The sequence below is a fragment of the Pelodiscus sinensis genome, chromosome 1, assembly GCF_049634645.1.
Source record: "Pelodiscus sinensis isolate JC-2024 chromosome 1, ASM4963464v1, whole genome shotgun sequence".
Classification (NCBI taxonomy): domain Eukaryota; kingdom Metazoa; phylum Chordata; order Testudines; family Trionychidae; genus Pelodiscus; species Pelodiscus sinensis.
The window spans coordinates 102,916,055-102,938,499 of NC_134711.1; the positions used below are offsets into that span (position 1 = coordinate 102,916,055).

The following is a 22,445-nucleotide window of genomic DNA, read 5'->3' on the forward strand; positions in this document are numbered from 1 at the left end:
AATGGTCCCTTTAGAAGATGTGCTAACTACAATATGCTAAACAATCTATTCCCTCTTGTTTTTAGCTGTGATTCTCAGGAGTGCTTTTCCCCAGGCCTCCAGAAGAGTGCTATGTGGGTCCTCAATACAAGTTGGTCCCATAAAAGAGATTATCTTGCCCACTTTGTTTTTCAGTGGATGTGAGGATGGTTTTTTTTTTTTTTTTTTTTTTTTTTTTCAGTTCTGTAAAATTTGAAACTTCACAAAGTACTTGACCCAAGGAGAAAGTAGTGCCTCTTTCAGTTAATGTTTTTTTCCCCCCTAACGGATTAAGATTTAGGTGATGTTTACACAGGCAATTGAATGACACAAGTTTTATCATTCAGAGGGGCTTACTTCCACTCCTACCTCTGCTTCTCCCCCCGAAAAAAAAATTTGCCATGGCAAGTGCCAATCTGAATAGTGCATTTCATTCCCACTGACAATGTGAATGCCACTTATTGGGGGTGGAAGTATTTTGTTGGCAAAAGAACCAACAAATAGCGGCTATGCAGCCATGCCACTAAAATTCGGGCAGTGACACTAAAAGTTTTGTAGTACAGACAAAACCGTAGTGTGCCTATTCTAAAGGAGAGAGTATTGTAGGAATGTTGATTTCATTAAATGGATGTATTGCATTGATACGTCTTTTAGAAGAGAACCTCTTTCATGAAGTGGCATACAACATTTTGTACTGTACAGTCTTCTCTGTACCAGTTGCATTCTGGGATTCTTGAAGTACCTATTCCATAGTGTTCAGCACTGTTTCTGGGAGCCAAAGCCTTTTGGGTTATTTCCAGACACAAGGCACTTCACGGTAGGATGGAATTATGAGGGCCAGTGGAATGGATAGTTGGACTTGATATCCACAGTGGCAGGGAAGAGAGTTGTGTTATATTCCCAAGTTCAGCAGTCCTGAGTTGAAGGCATTGTTCCAGGTATTGCAATAGACTCGTACAACCACTCCACTGTTCCTAAGATTCTTGGAACAACTGTAGCTTAGACACAAGGCTTTGAACAAAGTTGCAAGCTCAGAGCACTGATCCAGTGGTTTGGGTTGGTGATGGCAGTAGGTTGCTAGTGAGGGACCAGTGTCCAGGGGCAGGGAGTATAATAGGCTTGGAGAGCCTGTGACTCCCCAAACAATCTGTGGCCCTGTCCATGCTCCACCCCCAGGCCTTTTCCTGCAGTTCATGGTGCTTAGCATTGGCCGAGGCTTGTTGGGGCTGTAACCGTCCAGCCTGCTGCAGGGACTTGGGGCAGCTGGCACTTCAGGGCTGAGCCTCAGCATGACTAAGCAGTGGGGGGAAGGAGGTAGAGGGAGGGAACACTGCAGCTGTGCTACCTAGTCATGCCAGGGCTGGGGGGCACCCAGGCTGAGGAAGTGCTCTCTGGCCACGCTAGGGTTGGGAGCTATGGTACGGGTACTCTGGGCTCCTGGAGGAGAGGAGATGGAGAAGAAGGGGTGGCACAAGGGGAGGGGCAGAGAGCTAACCTCCCCCAGCAGTCAAATTACCACCCACCCACACTGGTATCCACCAAAACACTGGGCTCTGTGTGAAGATGACAGAAATCCTTGTTCACGCTGGCTGGGAGGGTGGGGCATCTGTCTTGGATCACAACCAGCGTGAACCTTTGAGTTCCGAGCAAGGGAGACCAGAAGCAAGTTATTTACTGCAAAGTTAAAAGGGCTCTTGATTGTGGGGTTGTTTTTTGGGGTGGGGGAAAGGCAGAGGGATAACGAGGGTGTTACGCACCTGAGGGGGTTAAGGCAAAATTTGTGCCCCCAATCATTTGTTACTACTTGTGGGACTTCACACGTTCCAGTCTGCGCTGGGAGGGGAACATGCGAACAGGGTTTGGCTTGGATCCTCTGTGCTGCCCCCATCTGGCCAAAGCCTGGCATCACGATGGTGGCTCATGGAAAATTCGGGACCCGGGGCTTCCAAAGGAGGCCGATGAGGCCAGGCTGCAAAGGGACCGGGGTTAAAACTGCTGTGCGGGTCCTGGGTGGCATTGCGTTGTGAGCCACCGCTGCAGTGTAGCCGGAGTGGGACCCTGTCTCTGTAGAGCGCCGAGCAATGTCCTCGGCTTTGCTCGTGTTCTTAAGCAGAGGGATGGGACATGTAGGGCGGCTCAGGGCAGGGGGTTCCGGTGTCAGGAAGAGGATTCAGTACGGGGGGGTTGGTATTTGGAGGGGCACGCTCAGGGACAGGTGAGGGTGCAGGAGTCGAGGATGGCGGTGGAAGGTAAAGGGCTCACAGCAGGGCGCTGGAAGGCAGGGATAGTTTACCAGGGTCGGTCAGTGGTGAGTGTGATGCAGCTCTTGCAGCGGATCCTCACCGGGGCAAGGGACTCCTGGAGCTGGCCCCAGTTTCCATCTACTCCCTTCCAGCGAGTGGAGAGGCCCTCGCCTGCAATTACTCCTGCAGCTCTTGGAGGTTTCCTAGCTCCGGGGTCTGCCCGGCTTGCAGCTGCATCCCAGCCTCCAGCCAGACTGGGAGAGAGTGGAAGTCAGAGTCAGCCCTGAATGCCAGCTGCCACCCCTCCATTCCTCAAATTCAGGGTTGCAATGGTGGGGTTGCTCCCATCTCGCACAGAGGCTGTCAGTGTAAAAAGAAGCCAGGTCTTACTATCTCGCCCATACTGTGCTGCAGGGGCTATTTACAGGCAGCTAAATTGGCACCCCCCCGCCCCAGCGTGGTGCCTGGGGGCAATTGCCCCTTCTTGCCCCCCCTCGCTATGACTCTGGGGAAGGGGGAGTGTCCATCTTCCTAGTTAGGTTCCATATAGGTGATTGTGTGATCTGAAAACCAGCCCCACTCCTTAGTGAATGGTATTTAATTTCTAATGCTCATCTCAGCAACTGGGACAATGAACACAAAGTCCTGTCAATGTTCTTTCTCCCTGCCCCTAGATAATTGCTATCTCTCTGATAGAGAGGGCAGTAGTTTACACTGGGCAGGGTGTAAAACCTGTGACTAATGAGATCATCATCTTGAGGCCATTTGATCCTTGAACTGTGATGAAGGCAGTGGGCTAATGTCCAAAATGAGGTGTCATGCCTGCGGATTGCTTCACCTGTTTTTCTTATTCTTTGGCCATGGATGCACTGCTACTACCTCAACAGACAATTGTGTCGCTCAGGGGTATGAATAAGGCAGCCCGTGAGGGATGTAAGTTATCCATCCTACATACTAGAATGGAGCAATGAAGGACCACTCACTCATCTAAATTGCCACTCTGTAATGTAGCAATAGCCCTCTTCCGTGAACACACATCTCCCCACCACCACCCAATCACGTAACGGTTAATTTACATGGAGAGTGTACATGTGTGTTTATTTTATCCACCAACTGTTTTGATCATCGTGCGTAACAATGTTACTCCGGCATTGTTTCACAGACATCTAGCTCAAGTCTTTCAAAAATGCATGTCTAAAGATTAAGTCCATATTTAGTTAACTAAATAAGTGGCCTCACTTTTTAAAAGTGCTGAGTACTTAAGGATTTAAGTGCCTAATTTAAGATGCCTATTTTTGAAAATCTTAGGCTTGGGGTGTTTACTTTTAAATGAATACAGAGACTATAATTTCAAAGCAAGACTAGTAAATTATAGTGAAATTTAAAAAAATGCTAAATCTCTTCTTTTAACAGTTTGGATCCAAAACCAAAATCTTAACTATTTTATAATACCTGGGCAACTGACTTATAGGAATCTATAGTACCGTGGAGGATTTCTAGGTATAAATTGATGGGAGTAAAGTTAAAGCCACCAGAAACCTCAAGATGGAACTGTAGCTCCCATAAATCAGATTTACTATTTCAGTATTGAAACAACAGTGAAAAGATTTTAATTCTTGAATTTAGAAGGAAATAAGCATGCTTTAAAAAAAGGAATTTTAAAATGTCATATCAGTCATCAAAACAGCAAGCAACAGCACAGAAGTTCTACAGATGGAGCAAATATCAAGCAGTGCTTCCTACCTACAGTATTCAACATCTTTCCTCCAAGGATCTAAGTATAATGCTCCCAGTACATTCTGCAAAGGAATAGTGTCAGTGTGCTTCATTGTTGCAAAGTACTTCTGTGGGCTTTACATCCAGCACTATCCTGTATTGATTGCTTAACTTTTTGGGGCTGTAGTTTTATGGGGATGAGAAAAAGGAAACAGTACTAGTCCTAGCTATCATGTAATTAAGTACTGAATACAACCATTACTGCAGCATTAAAATCCACATTCATAAAAGAGGATATTGGAATAATTGAGTGGCATTAACTAATGCCAATTATGAAGCCACAAAACATGTTGTTCTTCTTGCTTCAGGCAACAAACATAAGCCATTAAAAGCAGACCACAAAGATGTGGGTAAGAGCTGTTAACTTTTTAAAAACTCATTGAACTTGGTCGTCAAGGATTTGGTTAAAAGTTATGTGAAAGCTTGTGCTTGTCAGATAGAAGATCCTCATGTATTTTTAAATGTAAGTCCTTCCCTGTAGATTTAACAATCCAACAAATTTTCACATCTCAGAACAAATATCTCTTGCTGCCTTCATGCTCATGCAGTATGGCTGGGAAGAGAACAGCTGCTTTTATCCCTTCCTCATTGATGGCCATTTTTAAAGTGTGCAATGCTTTGCTGGATGCCTGCTATCAGTGGAGAGACTACTTACTGAGTGAGAGGGCAGTTCAGCCACCGTCTGTGTGGGATGAGTCATATTGGCTGGAGATCCTGTTGGGAAGTTTGCATGGCTCTTGTCTATTCTGAGGCTAATAAAGGCTCAGTCTCCAGAGCTTTCAATCCAGTACGTTACATAAGCAGTGAAATCACTCGTATTAAAAATTTATGACCGCCGTGTAACTTGACAGGCAAGGTGGTGTGTTAGAGAAGGGTCCAGGTGATATTTTTCTGGCTTCTCAACCTGAGAGCATAAGAGTAGCCTTGTGAAAAGAATGAGGTATATTCCAATTATCCTGGTGCATAGGGATAGGGGGACAAACAGTAGTAGCTGGGACAAGAGAACAAATGTCTGCCCAGTTGCGTAGTCCAGTCACTGGTTCTAACCTAGCAGAACTAAAACCAAACGGAGCACTGTGTAGGATCCAGATGTGGCTCTTCCTGGAGGGCTGCCAGGCCAGTGACTCACATCTGTGTAGCTCAGGCCTGGGTGACTCATCTGCCCACCATCTCTGCTGTTCTAGGCAGAGGGTGGGAGGTAACTGCACAGCCCTTCAAAGCAAGATTAGATTCAAGTCCTGCACTGGGGGAAGGACGGGTTTCTTGATTTATATGATTCTAAGTGGCTGGGAACCAGCAGTGCCATCCATTGCCCAGTATGGGATGATGGTCCCATATAGAAAGGGCTGTCTCTGCACAATTGGGTGAGGGAGAGGGAACAGTCTGGCACATGTATTGTCCTAATACAAGACTCAGTGAGCCTACTGAACACAGTAACATTTCGCTTCCCCAAAGAGGGTGTCTAACTCAGGCAGAAAGGGCTCTCCCTAGAGCAATGTGCCTCTTCACTGCGCACACTAGCCCTGAATGGCTATGGATTGGAGGGAGGGGGGAAGATGGTCACTAAGGTTTTGTGGAGCTGGCAGCAAAGAAGCCACTTTTGCCCCATTGCAGTTGGTGGTGGTGGGTACCCCTGGGCCATCTGAAATCTGTTTTCATTCAGTGATATTTATCAAGGTGAAAAGAAAACAAAAATCCTCAAGGAAAGTATAGGAGGAGGAGATCCTTTTAATATTCAAGGAAAACAGTTTAATCTACAAGTTGGCTCATTGTTCTTATCTGAAGAAAGGGTACTGGCACTGCTGTTACCTTTTATACTGGTGTGTGTGTGTGTGTGTGTGGAAGGAAGTTGGCAATCACTACATAGCTAATTTGCAAGAGTTTAAAAAAAGAGAGGTTTTTTTTTTTTTTTTTTTTTTAAGTATTCTATACTGGTGAGAGATGCCAGACTGGGAGTCCTAAATACAGAAGCCCTCTCTTTAGGTATCAGTCAGATATATCTAGCACTCTGGCAGTGTAAGATTTTCCATGCAGCCCCCTGGATGGCCTCAAGGCAGGAGGGCAAGTCTCTATACTTGTTCCGTCATTGATCTCTCCACTGAGGCTACATCTAGGCTACACCTCTCTGTCGACAGATATAGATTGGGCACGTCAAAATTGCTAACGAAGCAGGGATTTAAATATCCTGCGCTTCATTAGAATAAACAAAAGGCAATCTAGATGCTGATCTGTCGAAAAGAAACCCTTTCGACAGATCCTGTAAACCTCATTTTTTGAGGATTACAGGATCTGTCGAAAAAGGGTTTATTTTCGACAGATCCGCGTCTAGACTGCACTTTTTTCAAAATAGCTCTGTTTAGAAAAAAAGTGGCGGCCATTTTTAAATCCCCGCTTCATTAGCAATTTTGACTTGCCTAATCTACATCTCTCTGTCGACAGAGAGGTGTAGTCTAGACACAGCCTGAGACTCTCTAGAGTACCAGTAAGGGTAGTTGTTTTTTGTGATTCACTTTCCACTTGTAACTGGACTCAGGTGCCCAGTTGTTTATATTTGCTATCTGGGAAGAGAGGTGGTGGATAATAGGCACCTATAGAAGGAAAAGCCCTGAATATCTGGACAGGCCCTATAGAACGTGAAGTCTTGTAACCTTTAACTGAACACAGCCTACAAATCCATTTCATATAAGCAGTCTAAGAGGAGCCTTTCAGAAGCCCAAAGTGCAGCTAAGTAGAAGTCAGTGAAAGTTGGCCACCTACACCCATTGTGCCTTTTGAAAGTCTCCCCCTTAATTGTTGCAGAAATGCCTTTGTTTTTGGATTCTGTAGAAATGCAATAGCATTGAGTGAGGATTTTCATTTCCTTTAAAAATAATTTAGGTTGGCGTTTAACAAGTGTTCCATGTGGCAGTGATTTTAAATTAGACCAAGAGTATCAGCAATTTGAGTAAGAGCACTGCTTTTTGTGCTGGTTCAGGCTGAATGAGGAGAGAGCAAACTCTCTCCAATTGTCATTGCAGTTTGAATTGTGTGATCTAAACCATGGCAGCTTCTTGACTGAGGATCAGTGACTGACCAGTGTTCTGGTTTGTATTATAAAATCATAAGTAACCAGATATAATCCAACTGTAACGAAGTTACATAACTATTCCTTGTTTAAACCAGGGGTGGCCAACCCGTTCCAGACAAAACGCCAAATTAGTTGTGCATATAGGGCAAAGAGCTTGGGGGTGGGAGGAGAAGTTGTTGAGCAAAAGAAGCCCTCAGCAGCGTTTGGTCGGGGGCGGGGGGACGGACGAAAAGGACTACCCCTTTAAGAAACGTGCTTTTTGGCCACATCAGGCTCCTGCTGGCTGCCACCATCTTGAAAACACCATTTTGAATGGCTGCGCCGGATGGCTTCCCTCCACCGGTGAGCACAGGGAGCTGGGGGCCGTTTTCAGGGGTGCAGGGGTGGCTTCACGAACTGCACTTTCGGGGGGGGGGGCAGGTGGGAAGAGCCACAGGTTGACCTTGGCTGGTTTAAACCCAGATGCCATATATTTTATGTCCAGTATTTCTGCTCTTATTGCTAATTCTTTTCCCAAGATCTTGCTGTTTTATATGACTCCAGCTGTCAGGGAAAGTTAAAAGCCTACATTAAAAGAAGCACCCTACATTTCCCTTCTCTACTTCAGGGTACACTTTTCTCTCAAGTTTTGTGAAATTAAATGTGGTTTCTTTGCTTCTTCAAGTAGTCCAGGGAAATTTCCCCTCTCAAAGGTGGAGGTAGAAAGAATCAAATTTGAAGCAAATGTCATCCGTCAAATAGCCTCTAAAAAGCTGCTGTGATACCACAATAATATAGAGCCTTAGGAGGTCATCTAGTCCATCCCCAGGTCCGGAGGCAAATCCCAATAAAACTAGACCATCTCTGGCAGGTGTTTGTCTAACATATTCTTAAAAACCTCCATGCCAAATAACCTTCTTAGTATATGCACAATGTGCGTCAGGTGGCACATAATCAGGATTCATCACAGTGTAACCTCCCCTGCCCACCCTGGTTCACTAACCCAGTGTGAAGTTATGCAGCATAGGGGAAGCCTTGTGACTTCTTACACAACTGTGGGAGACTAGAACTGAGGCTCCTTGGTGTGCTCAGCGTTGTATGTTAGTGTGTGTGCACCTCAGACCAGACCCGCTCAGACAAACCACCAGGAACAGGCTTTATTCTGTTAAAATAAATAAATAAACCCCAAAACATAGAACAGGATCACAGGTAAGCAACCCCTCCTTTCTGTATGCAGACTGCATGTTGCTTCTAGCTCAGTCCTTGCTGAGACCCTGCTGGGTGCAGAGGGTACGTCCTGACAGGAACCAGGAAATTCTCCCAACATGCCGCAGTTTGTAGTCCACAACTTGTAGTTCCCAGGGCTGCGGTTGAAGCACACTGGACCTTGGGCTACACCTGAATTTGGTCCACTGGTTGGATCTTTAATAGATTTGCTCAAACTCCTGAGATGCGCCTGGACTTGGGGCTGCTTGCAAGGGGGCCACTTCAGGTGGCCAACTGGTCTGCAGCCATACTATGCTGAGCTTTGACCCTGGCAATTTGTCATCCAGGCAAAGTGAGACCAGGTTCATACTTGGAAGGAATAGTTTCAAACAGGACTTTATATAGTTGTTCAACAGAAGCTTCTCTTCCCAAGTTTGTATGAATTCAAGCCAGAGGGCTGTACTGCTGAAGAAGCTATCTCATGGATGAGATGTGAACCCAGAGACCTGGATGTTTGCAGAGTCAAGGGGGATATTTGACTTCAAGAGTAGAACTCTTAGGCTTGATTCTCTTGGCTAAATTCCAACCAAGCTAATTACATTCTACCTACTGAAATTCTCCTTGCACGGTTGAATGCAATATTCTTTTCTGCCTTTTGTCCTAAAATGTTACTTTGTTTGTATGGTGGCTGCCTTTCTGAGGTGGTTTAAACCAGTGTTTCTCAACCAGTATATGAGTACCCTCAGGGGTACAGGAAACCCCCAACATACGACCACCCGAGTTCCGACTCCCGCACTTACAACCATTTTTGTAAGTGCAGAAGGGGCTGAAAACCCGACTTATGTCCTCTGCCCGCATTTACAGCGGAGCACAGCACCTATCATAAATGAGGGCTCAGGTTACAATGCTTCCCCAGGAACCAATCGCGTCGCAAGTTGGGGGTTTCCTGTACTCGAGAGAAATCTGGGGGATACATCAACACACCTGACATTTGGAGAAAACTGAATTTTTGTTTTAAGCTTTACAGTGCTTTATTGTTTTTGTACTTTTTGACACCTAAAAATTTTGGCTATGATTAAGTTGTTTAAACAAATGTGCTCCAATGGTGGAAAAAGTTTTGTGTGTCTGAAAACTATAGGTAGTGGGGAGACTTATAATTTTTTTTAAAAAGGGGGTACTTTTTTTAAGGGGGTACTTTATTAAAAAAAAAAAAAGGTTGAGAAACACTGGTTTAAATGATCTCCAGCATGTTAGTTTAAGGAAGCAAATTACATTTTAGCATTCTTTGGCATAGAAAGTGTTAAGTCATTGATTTTGTGTGTGTGTGTGTGTGTGTGTGTGTGTGATTGTATCTTCATGACTAAAATATGTGTGCGCCCTTATTCTGACTCTTTAGAGAGGGAAATGTTGCTATTGTGCCCCGAAAAAAAATATGACTGCACTTGGAGGAAAGGGAGCAATATGCATGGTAGAAAATCCATCTTTAAGAACAGTACTGCTTTTCATAGAATGGGCCATGCTTGTGTCTTGCACTTGCTCAAGCAGTACTTTCTGTCCTTCATTTCAGTTTGACAATAGTTGAATAGCTTGTCCTGTCAATAAGGACATTTTGATTTTGATGGAGCTAGGATAGGCAAATAAAGGCTTATTTTTCTAGTCTGTGTGTTCAACAGCAGCGAATTATGATGCATCCCTACTATTGCAAATATTTAGAGGCGGTATGGGAAGTGATGCATTAGTGAGTCTTTGGCTCTAGAAATTCATGTAAACAATGGTTTGAAGTGGTCATGACATTCTGGGTCAGCCAGTACTGACCCTGGAGTTTGTTTAGTAGCCTTATCATTCAGGGCACTGCATGTATTTGTCCTCTTTTAACAGCCTTGTTCCTACCTAGCTTGATGTCTTAGCATATCAGTGACTAACCTCTTCTTGTTCCCAGTGGCCAGCAGAGTTGACAGGAGTCTTCTCATGCTGATATAAGGCCACGTCCGCAAGTTTCTGAGGCTCCCGCAGAAGATTTTATGAGCTCCAAATTCCCAGTGACTTCAGCGGAATGGAAGATGAGTCCAACACTTTGCTGTTACAAGGCTTTTAGGTTGCAAGCTATCCTGGAACTATAAAATGAGTGTATGTCAGCGTAGCGGCACCATTTCCATTACTTGACTACACATCGCTGACTAGTTAAACTCTTTATGCTACAGGGAGCCAAATCTTGAATCTGTGTTTCCTTGTGCAGGGGAGCGAATAAGAGCCAAAGTTAGCAATGCCTGCTAAAGCAGAGCAAACAAGCCAGTTTAAACTTGCAAGATATTAAATCCTAATTAATAAAAGATTCCTGTAAGTATTAGCTGTTAATGCAGCATGCTTGGCGGCTTGGAAGAAGTTACATTTCCATCTTTCTTCAGCTTAGTTTTTGGAGTATGACAAGAGAACCCCTGGGGGGTGTGACTAATGGAAACTGTGTCATGCTCTGTCTGTATATGCCATGCCGCTGTCTGGAACTGTTTCCTGAAATGCAGTTACTAAATCTGAACACGCAGAGCCTCCTGCCCCTGGAAGGAAATATATAATAAGAGCTGCAAAGTTTGCCTCTTGACTGAAAGCACCCCAGAAGAGGTTTAATTCAGGCCCATCTCTATTAGACACATCTCTCATGAACACAGTCATCTCATGCCCCATAGATGTGACCTTTGCAGTGCACCAGGGAAGATCTTATTTATGTTGGTAGTCAGAACCCCTATCATTGCAAAGTTGAGAACCTGAGCTTTGAAATTAGCTTCGGGTCAAAAATCAGCAACATGCAGTTATACAATTTGATTGCATTTCTTCAAATGAAATGTACTAACTCTTTGCACCAAAACAAACATTGTTTAGAGTAGAAGTGGGCAATAATTTTTGCAGGGGGCTACTCAAAAAAATTTTGAGTGGGGATGGGCTGCACTTTTCTTTTTTTATTAATGGAAGGAGTGTGGGGTCTGGGATAGGGATGTAAGTGACTAGTCGACTATCTGATAAGTAAAAGCTTATTGGATGTCCACACACTACTCGACTAGTCACTCCCCCCTACCCCCCAGCTGCCTCTATCACAAAGAGGTAGCAAACAGGGGGAAGAGAAGGGGGTAATGAAGGGAGACGACTTAAAAGCTGGTTGGCTCCAGCTCCATGGGAGGAGGTAGGGGGCGCAGCAGCAGCCAACTTTGAAATGTAGAAGAGTCCATGCTGGGACTCTTGTTCATTTCAAAGCAGAAGCGCTGCGTGGAGGCTGGGGTCAGTGTGGGACTCAGAATCCCGCACTGGTCCTAGGCTCCATGTGGGTGTTTCTGCTTTGAAATGTACAAGAGCCCCTGCTGGGGACTCTTGTACACTTCAAAGGGGAAGTGCCCACGTGGAGCCCAGGGTCAGCAGGACTCCCCGCTGGCCCTGGGCTCCATGCACTATGCCAGATGTGAAATGCACATTTCAAAGGCAGAACGCAGAAGTTCTTATCGACTAATCGACTACTTGATGGAAAGCCCGTCGACTATTCGATTAGTTAATTAATCGAAATTTAACATCCCTAGTCTGGGATAGAGTTGACTACCTCTGAGGTAAGCCCTGGGGCATGGGTTACGTATTTGAAGGATGCATTTTGACCATAACAGGACGTTTCCCTGCATGACTGGATGAAGTATGCTTTTTCATTAATGCGACTCACTCCAAAGAGGTTAGCTTTAGAACATGGCAAGGGGTCTCATTTTCTGCTTCCAGCACAAATTGCCCACAGGCTCTTCTTTGTCTTAGACCTCTATGAGGAGCCAGTCAGCACAGCAGCTAGACATTTATCCTCCACTGGTACACATCAGCATAGTGCTCTGACATTGTCCGTCAACTAAGACGGGTCTCATGTATATGGTCTTCTCAACTCATGAGCAATCCAGTAAGGAAAACAGTAATTGTCTGAAACCATTTGCTTTGGACCAGACAGCATGGTTAGATTATAGCTAAATGTCTTTCCTAATTGAATGAATAATGTATGAGAGAACCTTTTTGTTCTATTTTCAGTGTGGAGTAGTGATTTAAAGCAGGGAAGAGAGAGGCAGGAATGATGGGTTCTGTTGCTAACCAGCACAGATGCATAGTGCAGATATTGTAACAATGTAGGTCAGTGCATCTCTGTTGTTGGCCAGAGACACCCTTTAGATAAGAGTTGTTCTCCCTCTATCTCCACAGCACTTCACGGAGTTCCTGGATGAGTTCTCTCAGGATGTCCTGGGCCAGCTCTTGAATGACCCCTTCTTGTCTGAGAAAAATGAGATGATGGAGGTGGAGCTGTCCCCCGCCTCTCCAGCGCCCCTCATCCAGGCAGAACATAGCTACTCCCTGTGCGGCGACTCCCGTCCCCAGTCCCCACTGACCCACGTTTCGACTGACGACAACTTCAATGAAGGTAATGCGATGTGGCTGAGTTGTTGCCGACCTTTGTGAAAACATACTGATTGTGGGCATTAGTTATATATAGTGCAGTCTCTAAGGAGCTACCAGAATTCAGCAAATTAAAACATGGACTTATCAAAAGGGAATGAAATTTGAGGAACGAAAGTTCACCCGCTAGCCTATTTGTATAAGCATAGAAGAAAGTTTGGGGTATCGTAAACCACACTATCCAAAAATCTTCAAGTTCAGCTGCTTTAAGCAAGACTTTCAAATCCAACCTGAGCACCTGCAGCTCTTCAATCCTCAACAGCACTGAAGAAGTAGCCACCTATTTTTTGGTGCCTAATGTATGTATTTAACTTCAGATGCCAAAGTCTGAAAATCTAGGTCACTGCAATTCAGGTTCAACATACTGCTGCTGTTCGTTGGAAATGAGGTGAGAGTACAGAAGAGAGACGAGAATATTCCAGTGTCCTTTCCCTATTGGGTACTTGTAGATGACGGAGTAGAAAACAACCTCTTTGGAAAACAAAGGAGAGGGGTAGGAAACCCCCCCCAAAATATTAGTTAGATAGGGTTTGCAGGAAAAAGATGAGATAGCGGGAAAAATAGAATGGGTTAATGCTGGACTGAGATTGATGTAAGAGTTTCTATAAATATATCAAGGGAGTGGAGAAACACTAGAGAGGAAGTAGGCTCGCTAGTTAATAAACAAGGAAGGAGATGTAATCAACAAACCAGATTCGTAGCTGGTGAACACAGACATAGCTCTGAGAGCAGATCTGGCCCAATGATTCTAAAATGGTTGAGAGATTGAACTACTTTCAGAAATTACAATTCTACAGGGAAAAATAGGGGGAAAGAGGTGTGGACAGCTGAAGCAATAATAGAGACCTCGTGATAGTGATTGCAAATAGTTACAAATAAGTACAACTTTTATTGGGATGTTTGGCTATAGAGGGAGGACTGTGGACCAAAGAATGGTGAGTATTAGCAGCTTTTCATAGTGGTGTTACTGGAATAGCCACTATTTTACAAAGCACGAATATGAGGGAAACCGGGTAGGAAGAGAGGGAGGAAATTCAGCCCTAGCCTGCCAGTTCTGGTGGCGAAAGCATGTGTCTATGAAGATGCTAGCAGGTCAGATGAGCTCTGACTTCCAGTAGCTGGGAAGGGGACAGGATAGGATCATGAATCACCGATAAACTATTAAGAATAAAAGCCGTGACAGACATTAACTCCTAATAACTGGTTTACATTTTAAGGCTATTTTTGCATTGAAAAGCAGTATAATCATAAGCTGTATTTAAAGGAAAAAAACAGTACTTAGGTCTGTAGCATTAGCAATCTAAGCTGTTCGTAACAGTCACCATAAACCCGAGCTTCCAAAGATGCTAGTTTTCTGGTACTTAACTCTAAAATAACCTGATCGCCCTTCTTAAAATGACTAAAAGACACTGGCTTTCATTGAAGAAACTGAATGGAACCAATGCAAATTTTCTAGGCGACACAGTTTGTGAAATGATCAAAAAATGTTTCTTCACACTTTTTATGTGGGAAAAATTCTCTTATGGCCGAATAATATCTTTTTGAGGAAGTTCTGCTGACAGAAGAGATCCAGGTTTTGTTAGCTACCTTCATGGACAAGTCCAATGAAATCTAATAGGAGTGAAACACCCAGAGTTAAATAGGGTTCGAATTTTTTTTCTAAAAATCTATAGAATTTAATAGACAAAGATACTCCTTTTATATAATTCAATAGATTGGTTTAAAAATAGAAAAGTAAATATTTTCACACTCTACTAAATGATATAGAATCTTCCCATAAGAGCTATTAAGATCATAACTGTGGAGTGTAGTCACTAGCATGGTCCATAATAGCTGTTAAAACAAAAACAGACAGGAGACTACTCGGCGGGGGGGGGGGGGAAATGTACTATGTTCAACAATCAGCATGACTGCAAGATGTAAACTGTGTGTTAAATACATTGACTAAGTGTGGAACTAATTGTCCTGATGACATTTGCAGGGGGCAAAATCCTGTGAACTGTGGAAATACTGGAGGATAGGAGGTATAGAACTGAATGTCACCTGTCTTCAACCAAGTGGGGTGGGGTAGGAGAATGCAAGTGCTGGTAATTCCTGTCCAATTTTAACTTCAGACCTTATGGGATAATGGGACAAATACTAATAGAGCATCCCACATACACCTATCAGATAACAGAACTAGGACTGTCAAATTCCAGAATAAGTAATTGAGACAAATTTGCATTTTCTGGGAGCGGACTTAGGTGTTTGGAATGTGGAAAATAAAAATCGGGAGATGAGGCTGAGTATAAAGAATGTGTAAAGAAATCACATTCTCCAAAATATTAGCCCACTGAGCAGATGCCTTGACTCCTACTGCTGTATATTTGTGTGTTCTCCATGGAGAAGAGTTTTGATCCTACTAACACCGGAGAAAATTCTGCAGGCTTCTGCATGTAGAGAGAATCACAATAAAGAAAAGAAATCTCAGAAGAAGAAGAAAAAGTGAAGGCCAATCTAATCAGATTTTAATATAATTTAAGTATCCAGTCCTGTCGAACAGGGCCCTTATTTTGTAAGGTATTGTGTGAGGTGTGTGACACGCTCCTCAGGGAATCTAGAACCCTAAGCCACTGGCGTAGCCCAGCTGTGCCCATGTGACAGTCTTATTGCTGCTAAACTGTCAGCTCCCTGATGCTCCAACCTGTCTGCCTCCCTGGCGAACTCCTTTAGCATCTGCTGTGTCAAAACCCTGCCATCCAGGTAACAATCAGTGAACCCCAGTTCCAGAGTTCCCCAGAGACATCTCCCTGCAATGTCCGTTCCCTTTCACAGGATGTTCACAGAAGTTAAGGTTGCTGCCTACAAAGAGAGCTCACAGCAGCCAGTTAGAGGACTCCAACTTTTAACATCCCTGAGATCATTCTGTAATAAAACAAGAATAAATTTATTAATGCAGAACACAGATTTAAGTGATATCAGGCAAGAATAAAAGATAGAAAAGGATTAGAAATAATATGCTTTCTAGTGCCTAAAGCTTGATTTGAACTACCTATGCTTTTGCCTAAAACAGTTTCTCACAGCAAATTTTCAAGAGCTCCTGCCTTTCCGGCCAAGAGGATTCACAGTTCATAGGCTCAGAGGGTGGTGTTATCTGTGTCCCTTAAGTGTTGAATATAGGAATAGCCAGGGGCGGATATAGGGCAGGGCAAACGGGGCGGCCGCCCCGGGCCCCGCGCTTAAGAAAGCCCCGCGCATGCGCCATGGCAAAGGGGGGACCCCGCAGAGTTACGCTGCCCGGGGCCCCGCAAAACAGTCATCTGCCCCTGGGAATAGCCACACTGGTTCAGATCAAAGATCCATCTAGCCCAGTACTCTGTCATCCAATAGTGCCCAAATGCTTCAGAGGGAATGAACAGAACAGATAATCTTACAAATTAGCAAGTGATCCACCCCTGTTTGCAATTCCCAGCATCTGGCAAACAGAGGCTTGGGACATCATTCTTGCCCTTCCTGAATAATAGCCATTGATGAGCCTATTCTTCATGAACGTATCGTTCCTTTTTTAATTTAGTTATGGTTGTGGCCTTTACAGCATCCTCTGGCAAGGAGTTCCACCGGCGGACTGTGCATTCTGTGAAGGAATACTTCCTTTTGTGTGTTTTCAACCTGCTGCCTATTAAGTTCATATGGTGACTCCTAGCTCTTAAGCTATGAGGAGTAAATAACACTTCCATATTTACTTTCTCCACACCAGTCATGATTTTATATACCCCTCCCCTCAGTAATTTCTTTTCCAAGCTAAAAAGTTTGTTTTATTAATCGCTCCACCCCCTGGCTTAAGTGAATAAGGATATGCCCAAACCCTTAGGGTATGTACCCAGTGCAGCTCCCTACAGACCCAAATAGTGCCTCCTGTGCCTGTGTTGCTATTTTTAGCTGCTGGAGCCTTTCACTTTCCTCAGGGGAAGGTTCTGGAAGTGGCAAGCATTGGGGAAAAGGCTCCAGCATCTTCTTGCTGCGAGAACTTCTCCCACGGCTTCCTTGCCAACAGGTACCCTTTTCCCACTGCTGTGTGTCACTTCACGTTACAGCCTAGAATAAGATGCAGTCTGTTTTTCACCATAGTGTATAGCTACACATACCCCACACACCGCTGCCAGTGCAGTGTAGCTATAGCCTAAGTGAAAGTATTGTATGTACTTTCAAAGGGAAGAAATAACTACCCGCTACAGTCATCGTTGCACCACAAGTAACCATTCAATAGCACATGTGTTGCCACCCATTACTTTACTAAGGGTGCTTATTAAACTCAGTGTTCTGATATATATTTGGCTGTAAACTAACTTTGCGAGCTTCTTTTATTTAGTTGTTTTTAACTTGATGTATTTTAATTATGTAATACTAGTGGATCTGCTACTTAGCATTCCGTTACCACTTATGTCTTATTTTTACTTGAATTGGGAGTGGGCAAGTGACTGTTGAATCCCTCGCTTAAGGCCCCCGGCCTTATGGTGAATCATGGCTCTGGTGAATCATTAAATATAATGTAGCTGCTCCAAGGGAGGACACCTGCATAAAAGGCATGATGGGGGTGGTGGAGGTGGAGAGGTTAAGCAGTGATATAGAGGGGATTTTTTTCCCCCACGCATCCAATTTCCTAAAGGATAAAGTTGCCGTTTTTAAATATCCTTGGAAATTGAAGCTTGTTTCCCTAGTAACACAGATTCTAATTTAATTTCACTGGAAATCGTGTTGCTGTTCTAGAAGCAAGTGACATACTCTGAATAGAGATGGAGTGAAGAGGAGGAAGCCCCCTCTGTCCACCCACTTGCAGAGAGGGTGATAGAGTTCAGGTGAATTTTCCACCGGAGAGGAAATCCTCCATCAGACTATCAAAGAGCCCCCCACACTCCCGGTGACTAGCCTCTCCAGTTTGAGGCACGGTCCTTGGTAAGTGTAGTTCACAGGGAGGAACCTGGGTGCAGAGGTTTCTGCTTCACTCTGTGTATCAGAGTGAGGACAGAACCAAACTGAGCTCAAACCTGCTGCTGTAGTGCCTAATGTATGAATCCAGAAGTACTTGTTCTATTAACAGATTACACAGATCAAGTGGATAAATCAGAAATGTCACTCATAGAGAATAGTAATGATATAATACCTAGCACTTATGTAATGGGTTTCATCCATCACTCTCAAAGGGTTTTACAAAGGAGATCAGTATCATTATCCTTATTTTACAGATGGGTAAACTGAGGCCGAGCTTGGCGGTATCCCAACAGCAGGAGACCGTCGGGAGCAAACGCTCCCATAGGCTTCCTTTACTCCTTGTGACTGTGAGGAGTACAGGTGCCAGCCAGAGCTGCCCTCAACATTCGATTTACTAGACCCACTAAATCAAACGCCCCACTAAATCAAACGCCATACGGTCAGGCTGTAACACAGCAAGTGAAGACATGCCCTGAGAGATTAAGTGACTTGCTCAAAGTCATTTAGCAGGCCAGTGACAGAACCCAGGAATAGAACCCAGCTTTCCTGAGTCCCAGTCCAGTGTTCTAACCACAGGGACACAATCAGGATGAGAAGCTAAAGAAAAGTAGCACATTTGGTGTTTTGTGAAATATTTGCAAAATGTACATTCAGAAGATACTGAGAAATCTACTTCTGTTTTTATCTGGAGCCCAAGCTCCAAAGATGTTCTTGGTCCACAACATTCACATCAAACATGGCTTTTCATTTTTGTCTTAAATTATAGTAGTTGAATAAAGATATTGATTATTATTGTCCTTGCAATAACATTTATTACATTGGAGGCAAATCATTTCTGATATGAGTCCAACTAAGTGACATACACTATGGCTTAATTTGGCCAACTGTCAGGAGTATTTAAAAATATTTCCATGACTTAAAAAATTAAGGTCTACAACTATAATTTATACAGCTAGATCGTTAAGAAATTCTAAGTATTAAATAAGCTCCCAACTTAGATCATGCTGCAATCCCTGAAGGACATACTTAACTTCATCTATGTATGTAGTTACATTGACTGCATGAGTAAAGTTAAGCACAAGTGCAACTCTTTTCAGGATCAGGGCCTTATTTAATACTGCATTTTCCTATTTCATAATTCTTTAAAAGTTCACTATCTGCAAAGTATTTTGTTAATTGCTTTATAAAACATTTTCTGTATATTTCTAGGCTATCTATACAACTTCATGTTTTGTAAAAGTGTTGATCCAAAAATTGCACTCCTATTACTTAAAATGCATAGCTTAGATATTTTGCAGCATATGTGCCAGGGAAGCCCGATGTTTGGAATTTTTAGAATCTATTGTGGCATTACATTCTGCATAACATTTGTAAACTACACCGAACACCTTCAGGGCAAATCTGTTAACTTTTTTTTATGTATCGATCTGTGATGCATTTTACTTACCATTTGCTGACTATATTCTGTTGCTTTTCTAAGCAGGTGAATAAGGAGCAAAGGGTAAGAATTGGCAGCATTCCACCTAGACAGAGCACATATATGCCTGGAGTGATAGACAATAGCATGAAAATAACAACTGTGCTCCAGGAGTTGATGAGCTTATGCTGAAGTGGTGACTTCCTGCATTGCAGTTTTTCACCCTTAATCGTGAGCCTTGGCTTGGGGTTGCAGAGATTTTGCATGAATGTAGAGTTCTGAATAATTTCTAAGCAGGAGACATTCCTGTGTGGGGCATGCAGATAGAGGCTCTCAGCACATTAGAATCTTCTAGGGCAGGGCTACTCAACACGTGGCCCATGGGCCACACGTGGCCCATGGGCCACATGTGGCCCACGTTCCATTTGTTTGCCACCCATGGTGCAATCTGGTTTTACATGGGGATCAACACGTGGCCCGCAGGTGGGATACTTTGAACATGGCCTCTACTGGGAACACACTCCACAACGGTGAGGTGTCTCCCTGTCGGTGTAAGCATTGAAAGATGCAAGCGGATGGCCTGGCTGGAACAGACGGGTACACGGTGTTGGTGTCACTGGCTCCCATGGAGGAGGTGCCGGGAGCGTTGGGGCATAGTGGGAAGTGCTGGCTGCTTAGCCTTGTGGGCAGAGCCTGAGAGGTGCTGACTGGCTCACACTGGCCACGTTTGGGTCCGGTGCCGCGGCTTAAGGCTTAATCTTTGTATTCCTGCCTATCAGTGTGAACACTATTTGCATATATATTTGCATGTAAATGCAACCACACTTAAGTTGTGGCCCTCGGTGTGTGCTGTGAGTGTAATTGTGGCCCCTGGGGCTTCCAAAGTTGAGTAGCCCTGTTCTAGGGAATTAGGTCCTCTTTAAAAGTTTTAAACTTTTAAATTTGCAATTGTGAGGAGGGGGTGGGTTGGAGATATTCCCTCCCACCCCTTTCCAAAAGCTGTAAGGAGATAGAAGCAAACTTTGAGATGCACTACGGACCAATGCAGCAGACCAGGAGATGGATTCTTTTTCATGGCTTTCTCTATTCTGTGATAAGACTTTGAACAAATCTCTTTGCATCTCCTTCCCCTCCTGTCCATTGTCTATTTTGTTTAGTTAGCATCTGCCCCAAAGGGGTTTATAATCTATTTCTTACTGTATATTCTACATAGAGCAGCTAGTACAGTGGGGTCCTGATCACTGTTCCCTCTAATCCAGTAATGGGCAACCTGTGTGTGACCCACTGTGGTTCTGCCTGTGGCCCTTGGTCGCCTTGTCAACCCCTTCCCCCACACCTCCTTGCACACTGGGGCATGGAAGCCCCAGGCTTCCTACTCCTTTTCCTCCCTCCCAAAACTTGAACAGCCATGAATTATCTGTTTGGGGCGGTCCTGATCTGGGAGGCAAGGAGTGGAGTGGGGCCAAAGTGTGAATCAGCAGATCTGTGATGCTCCGAAAGTGCTGGGAGGGAGGGACGAGAGGAGGTAAATGTGGGGCTTGGGTGTTCCAGTGCATGAGAGGGTTGTGGTGGAGAGGGGTGCATAGGCCACGTGTGGCTCACTGAAATGGAGGGCTGCTCATGCTGCTCACTTACTAATCATGGCTGCCCATTGCTGCTCTAATCTCTTCCATTCATTTGTGAATTTTTTTTGCGCCCACGTGCAGAATATTTTTTTCTGTGCACTGAGGCATCTGCAAATGTGCACCACCAGAAGAAACACAAATCTAGCTGTGGGCTCTGCAACTGGGCAGTCTTTGAATCTCAGTTGAGCAGCCACCCAAATGCACAACTTACAGGGAGCACTGGTTCTGATCTTACTTGAGCCACCCTTAGGGCCGATTTAATACAAATAGCCATATGAAAAGAGAGCAGCATGTACTAGGAACCTGGAGACTGAGGCATCGATATGTTTTACTAGAGTTTTGTCTCTTGGGAAAATGGAATACTTTGTCAGTAGACTCCACCTTGAGCTCCTCATTGGGGGTGTCGGGAGGGAGAAAGTAAGCAGTCCTGCGATCCGCTAATTAGCTATTCATTCGGTAAACTGAGGCTAGGTGACTGTATGGGTGACTGTGATCCCTGAAGGGCCGTGAATCTGAGATGATCCTTGGTGCACATCTGCCTTCCTCCTTGTGCTTCTGTAGCTAGGAATGCTTTGCCATTACTCCTGGACTTGAAGCTATTTGCCCTGACTGAAAGTGAAGTTGGCTTCCAACTTGTCTGTGGGACCTCAAGTGAAAGGGATGGAGCCTCAAATAGAAGGGGTATGGTGGGGCCACATAAGTGGTAAGGGTCTTTGCCTCTGCCACTTTTGTAAAGGCTCTGCTGTCTCTGCAGTGTTGTCCATACTTTTGCAAATTCTCAGGCTGTGGTACAATTCAAGCAGAGTCTGTAACCCTCATGTTGCTTGAAATTTGTAATAAAATGATCGCTGTGTGAATAAAATAAACAGCATTCCCCAATCAGATAGGAAATGGTCCCTGCTTATATGGGAATGGAGGTACAGTGAATCCAGATTTGGCGTTAACAGCAATGACAAGTATAGCAATTGTGCTTACTGTTTTCTGTTTGATTGAAATTCTTCTGTTTTGAGAGGATTTCCTGAACCTTAAATGTAGGTCAAGGTGTAGTTTAGACCCAGAGCTGATGATGATGATAACGATTATAATAAGTAAATAAAAAGATTTAGGGCTCAATTCAAAAGCATCTGGCTATTTGCCTATTGACTACTCCTGCTGTAGCGTGATCGTGGTATGTCCGTCACTTGCATCTCTTCTCTCTTTAATTTTGCCAGTCTGAAAAGTACCCCAGAGGTTTATTACCAAACAGTGTCCACTTTGTCAGGGCTGCTTCGGTGGCTTTGGTTTCGTTATCTTTGGTGCTAGCAGTGGGAGAGCGTGGGGTGGAGAAACCATCTGAAAGTCTGTAGAAGGACCTATTTGTAGATGAATGCAGCTTCTCACCTGAGGGAGGTGGGTTTGGCATCTTACATTACAAACTTAATAAAGGGGTCTTGTGTCTGCCGCTGGGTTTGCTGGGGAGGGGGGGAAGGTAGCAGGAGTAACGCCGAGAGACCAGGGCCTGTGAGGTGAGGGAACACAAGGCAGCACAAGGAAACAGTTATTCATACAGACAGGGGCCAGTTATCTGTCAGAGGCAGGAAAAGAGAGTGTAAATCAGACCACTGAGTTAGGACTTTGTACTCTATTACGAGTGATGCCTTCGGCAGCACATGGGGGCTTTTAAACAAGCCATGGGCTCTTTACAG

General features: G+C 44.3%; 1 protein-coding gene across 2 annotated transcripts in view; it reads left to right on the plus strand.

Moving 5' to 3' along the window:
• CREB3L2 (cAMP responsive element binding protein 3 like 2) overlaps positions 1-22,445 on the plus strand; it is a 101,230-nt gene that overhangs the window by 47,349 nt on the left and 31,436 nt on the right. For both annotated transcript variants that reach the window (XM_006133371.4, XM_075940030.1), the window contains exon 2: positions 12,499-12,715. In XM_006133371.4, the coding sequence (XP_006133433.2) occupies positions 12,499-12,715 (217 nt within the window). The remainder of the gene's footprint in view (positions 1-12,498; positions 12,716-22,445) is intronic.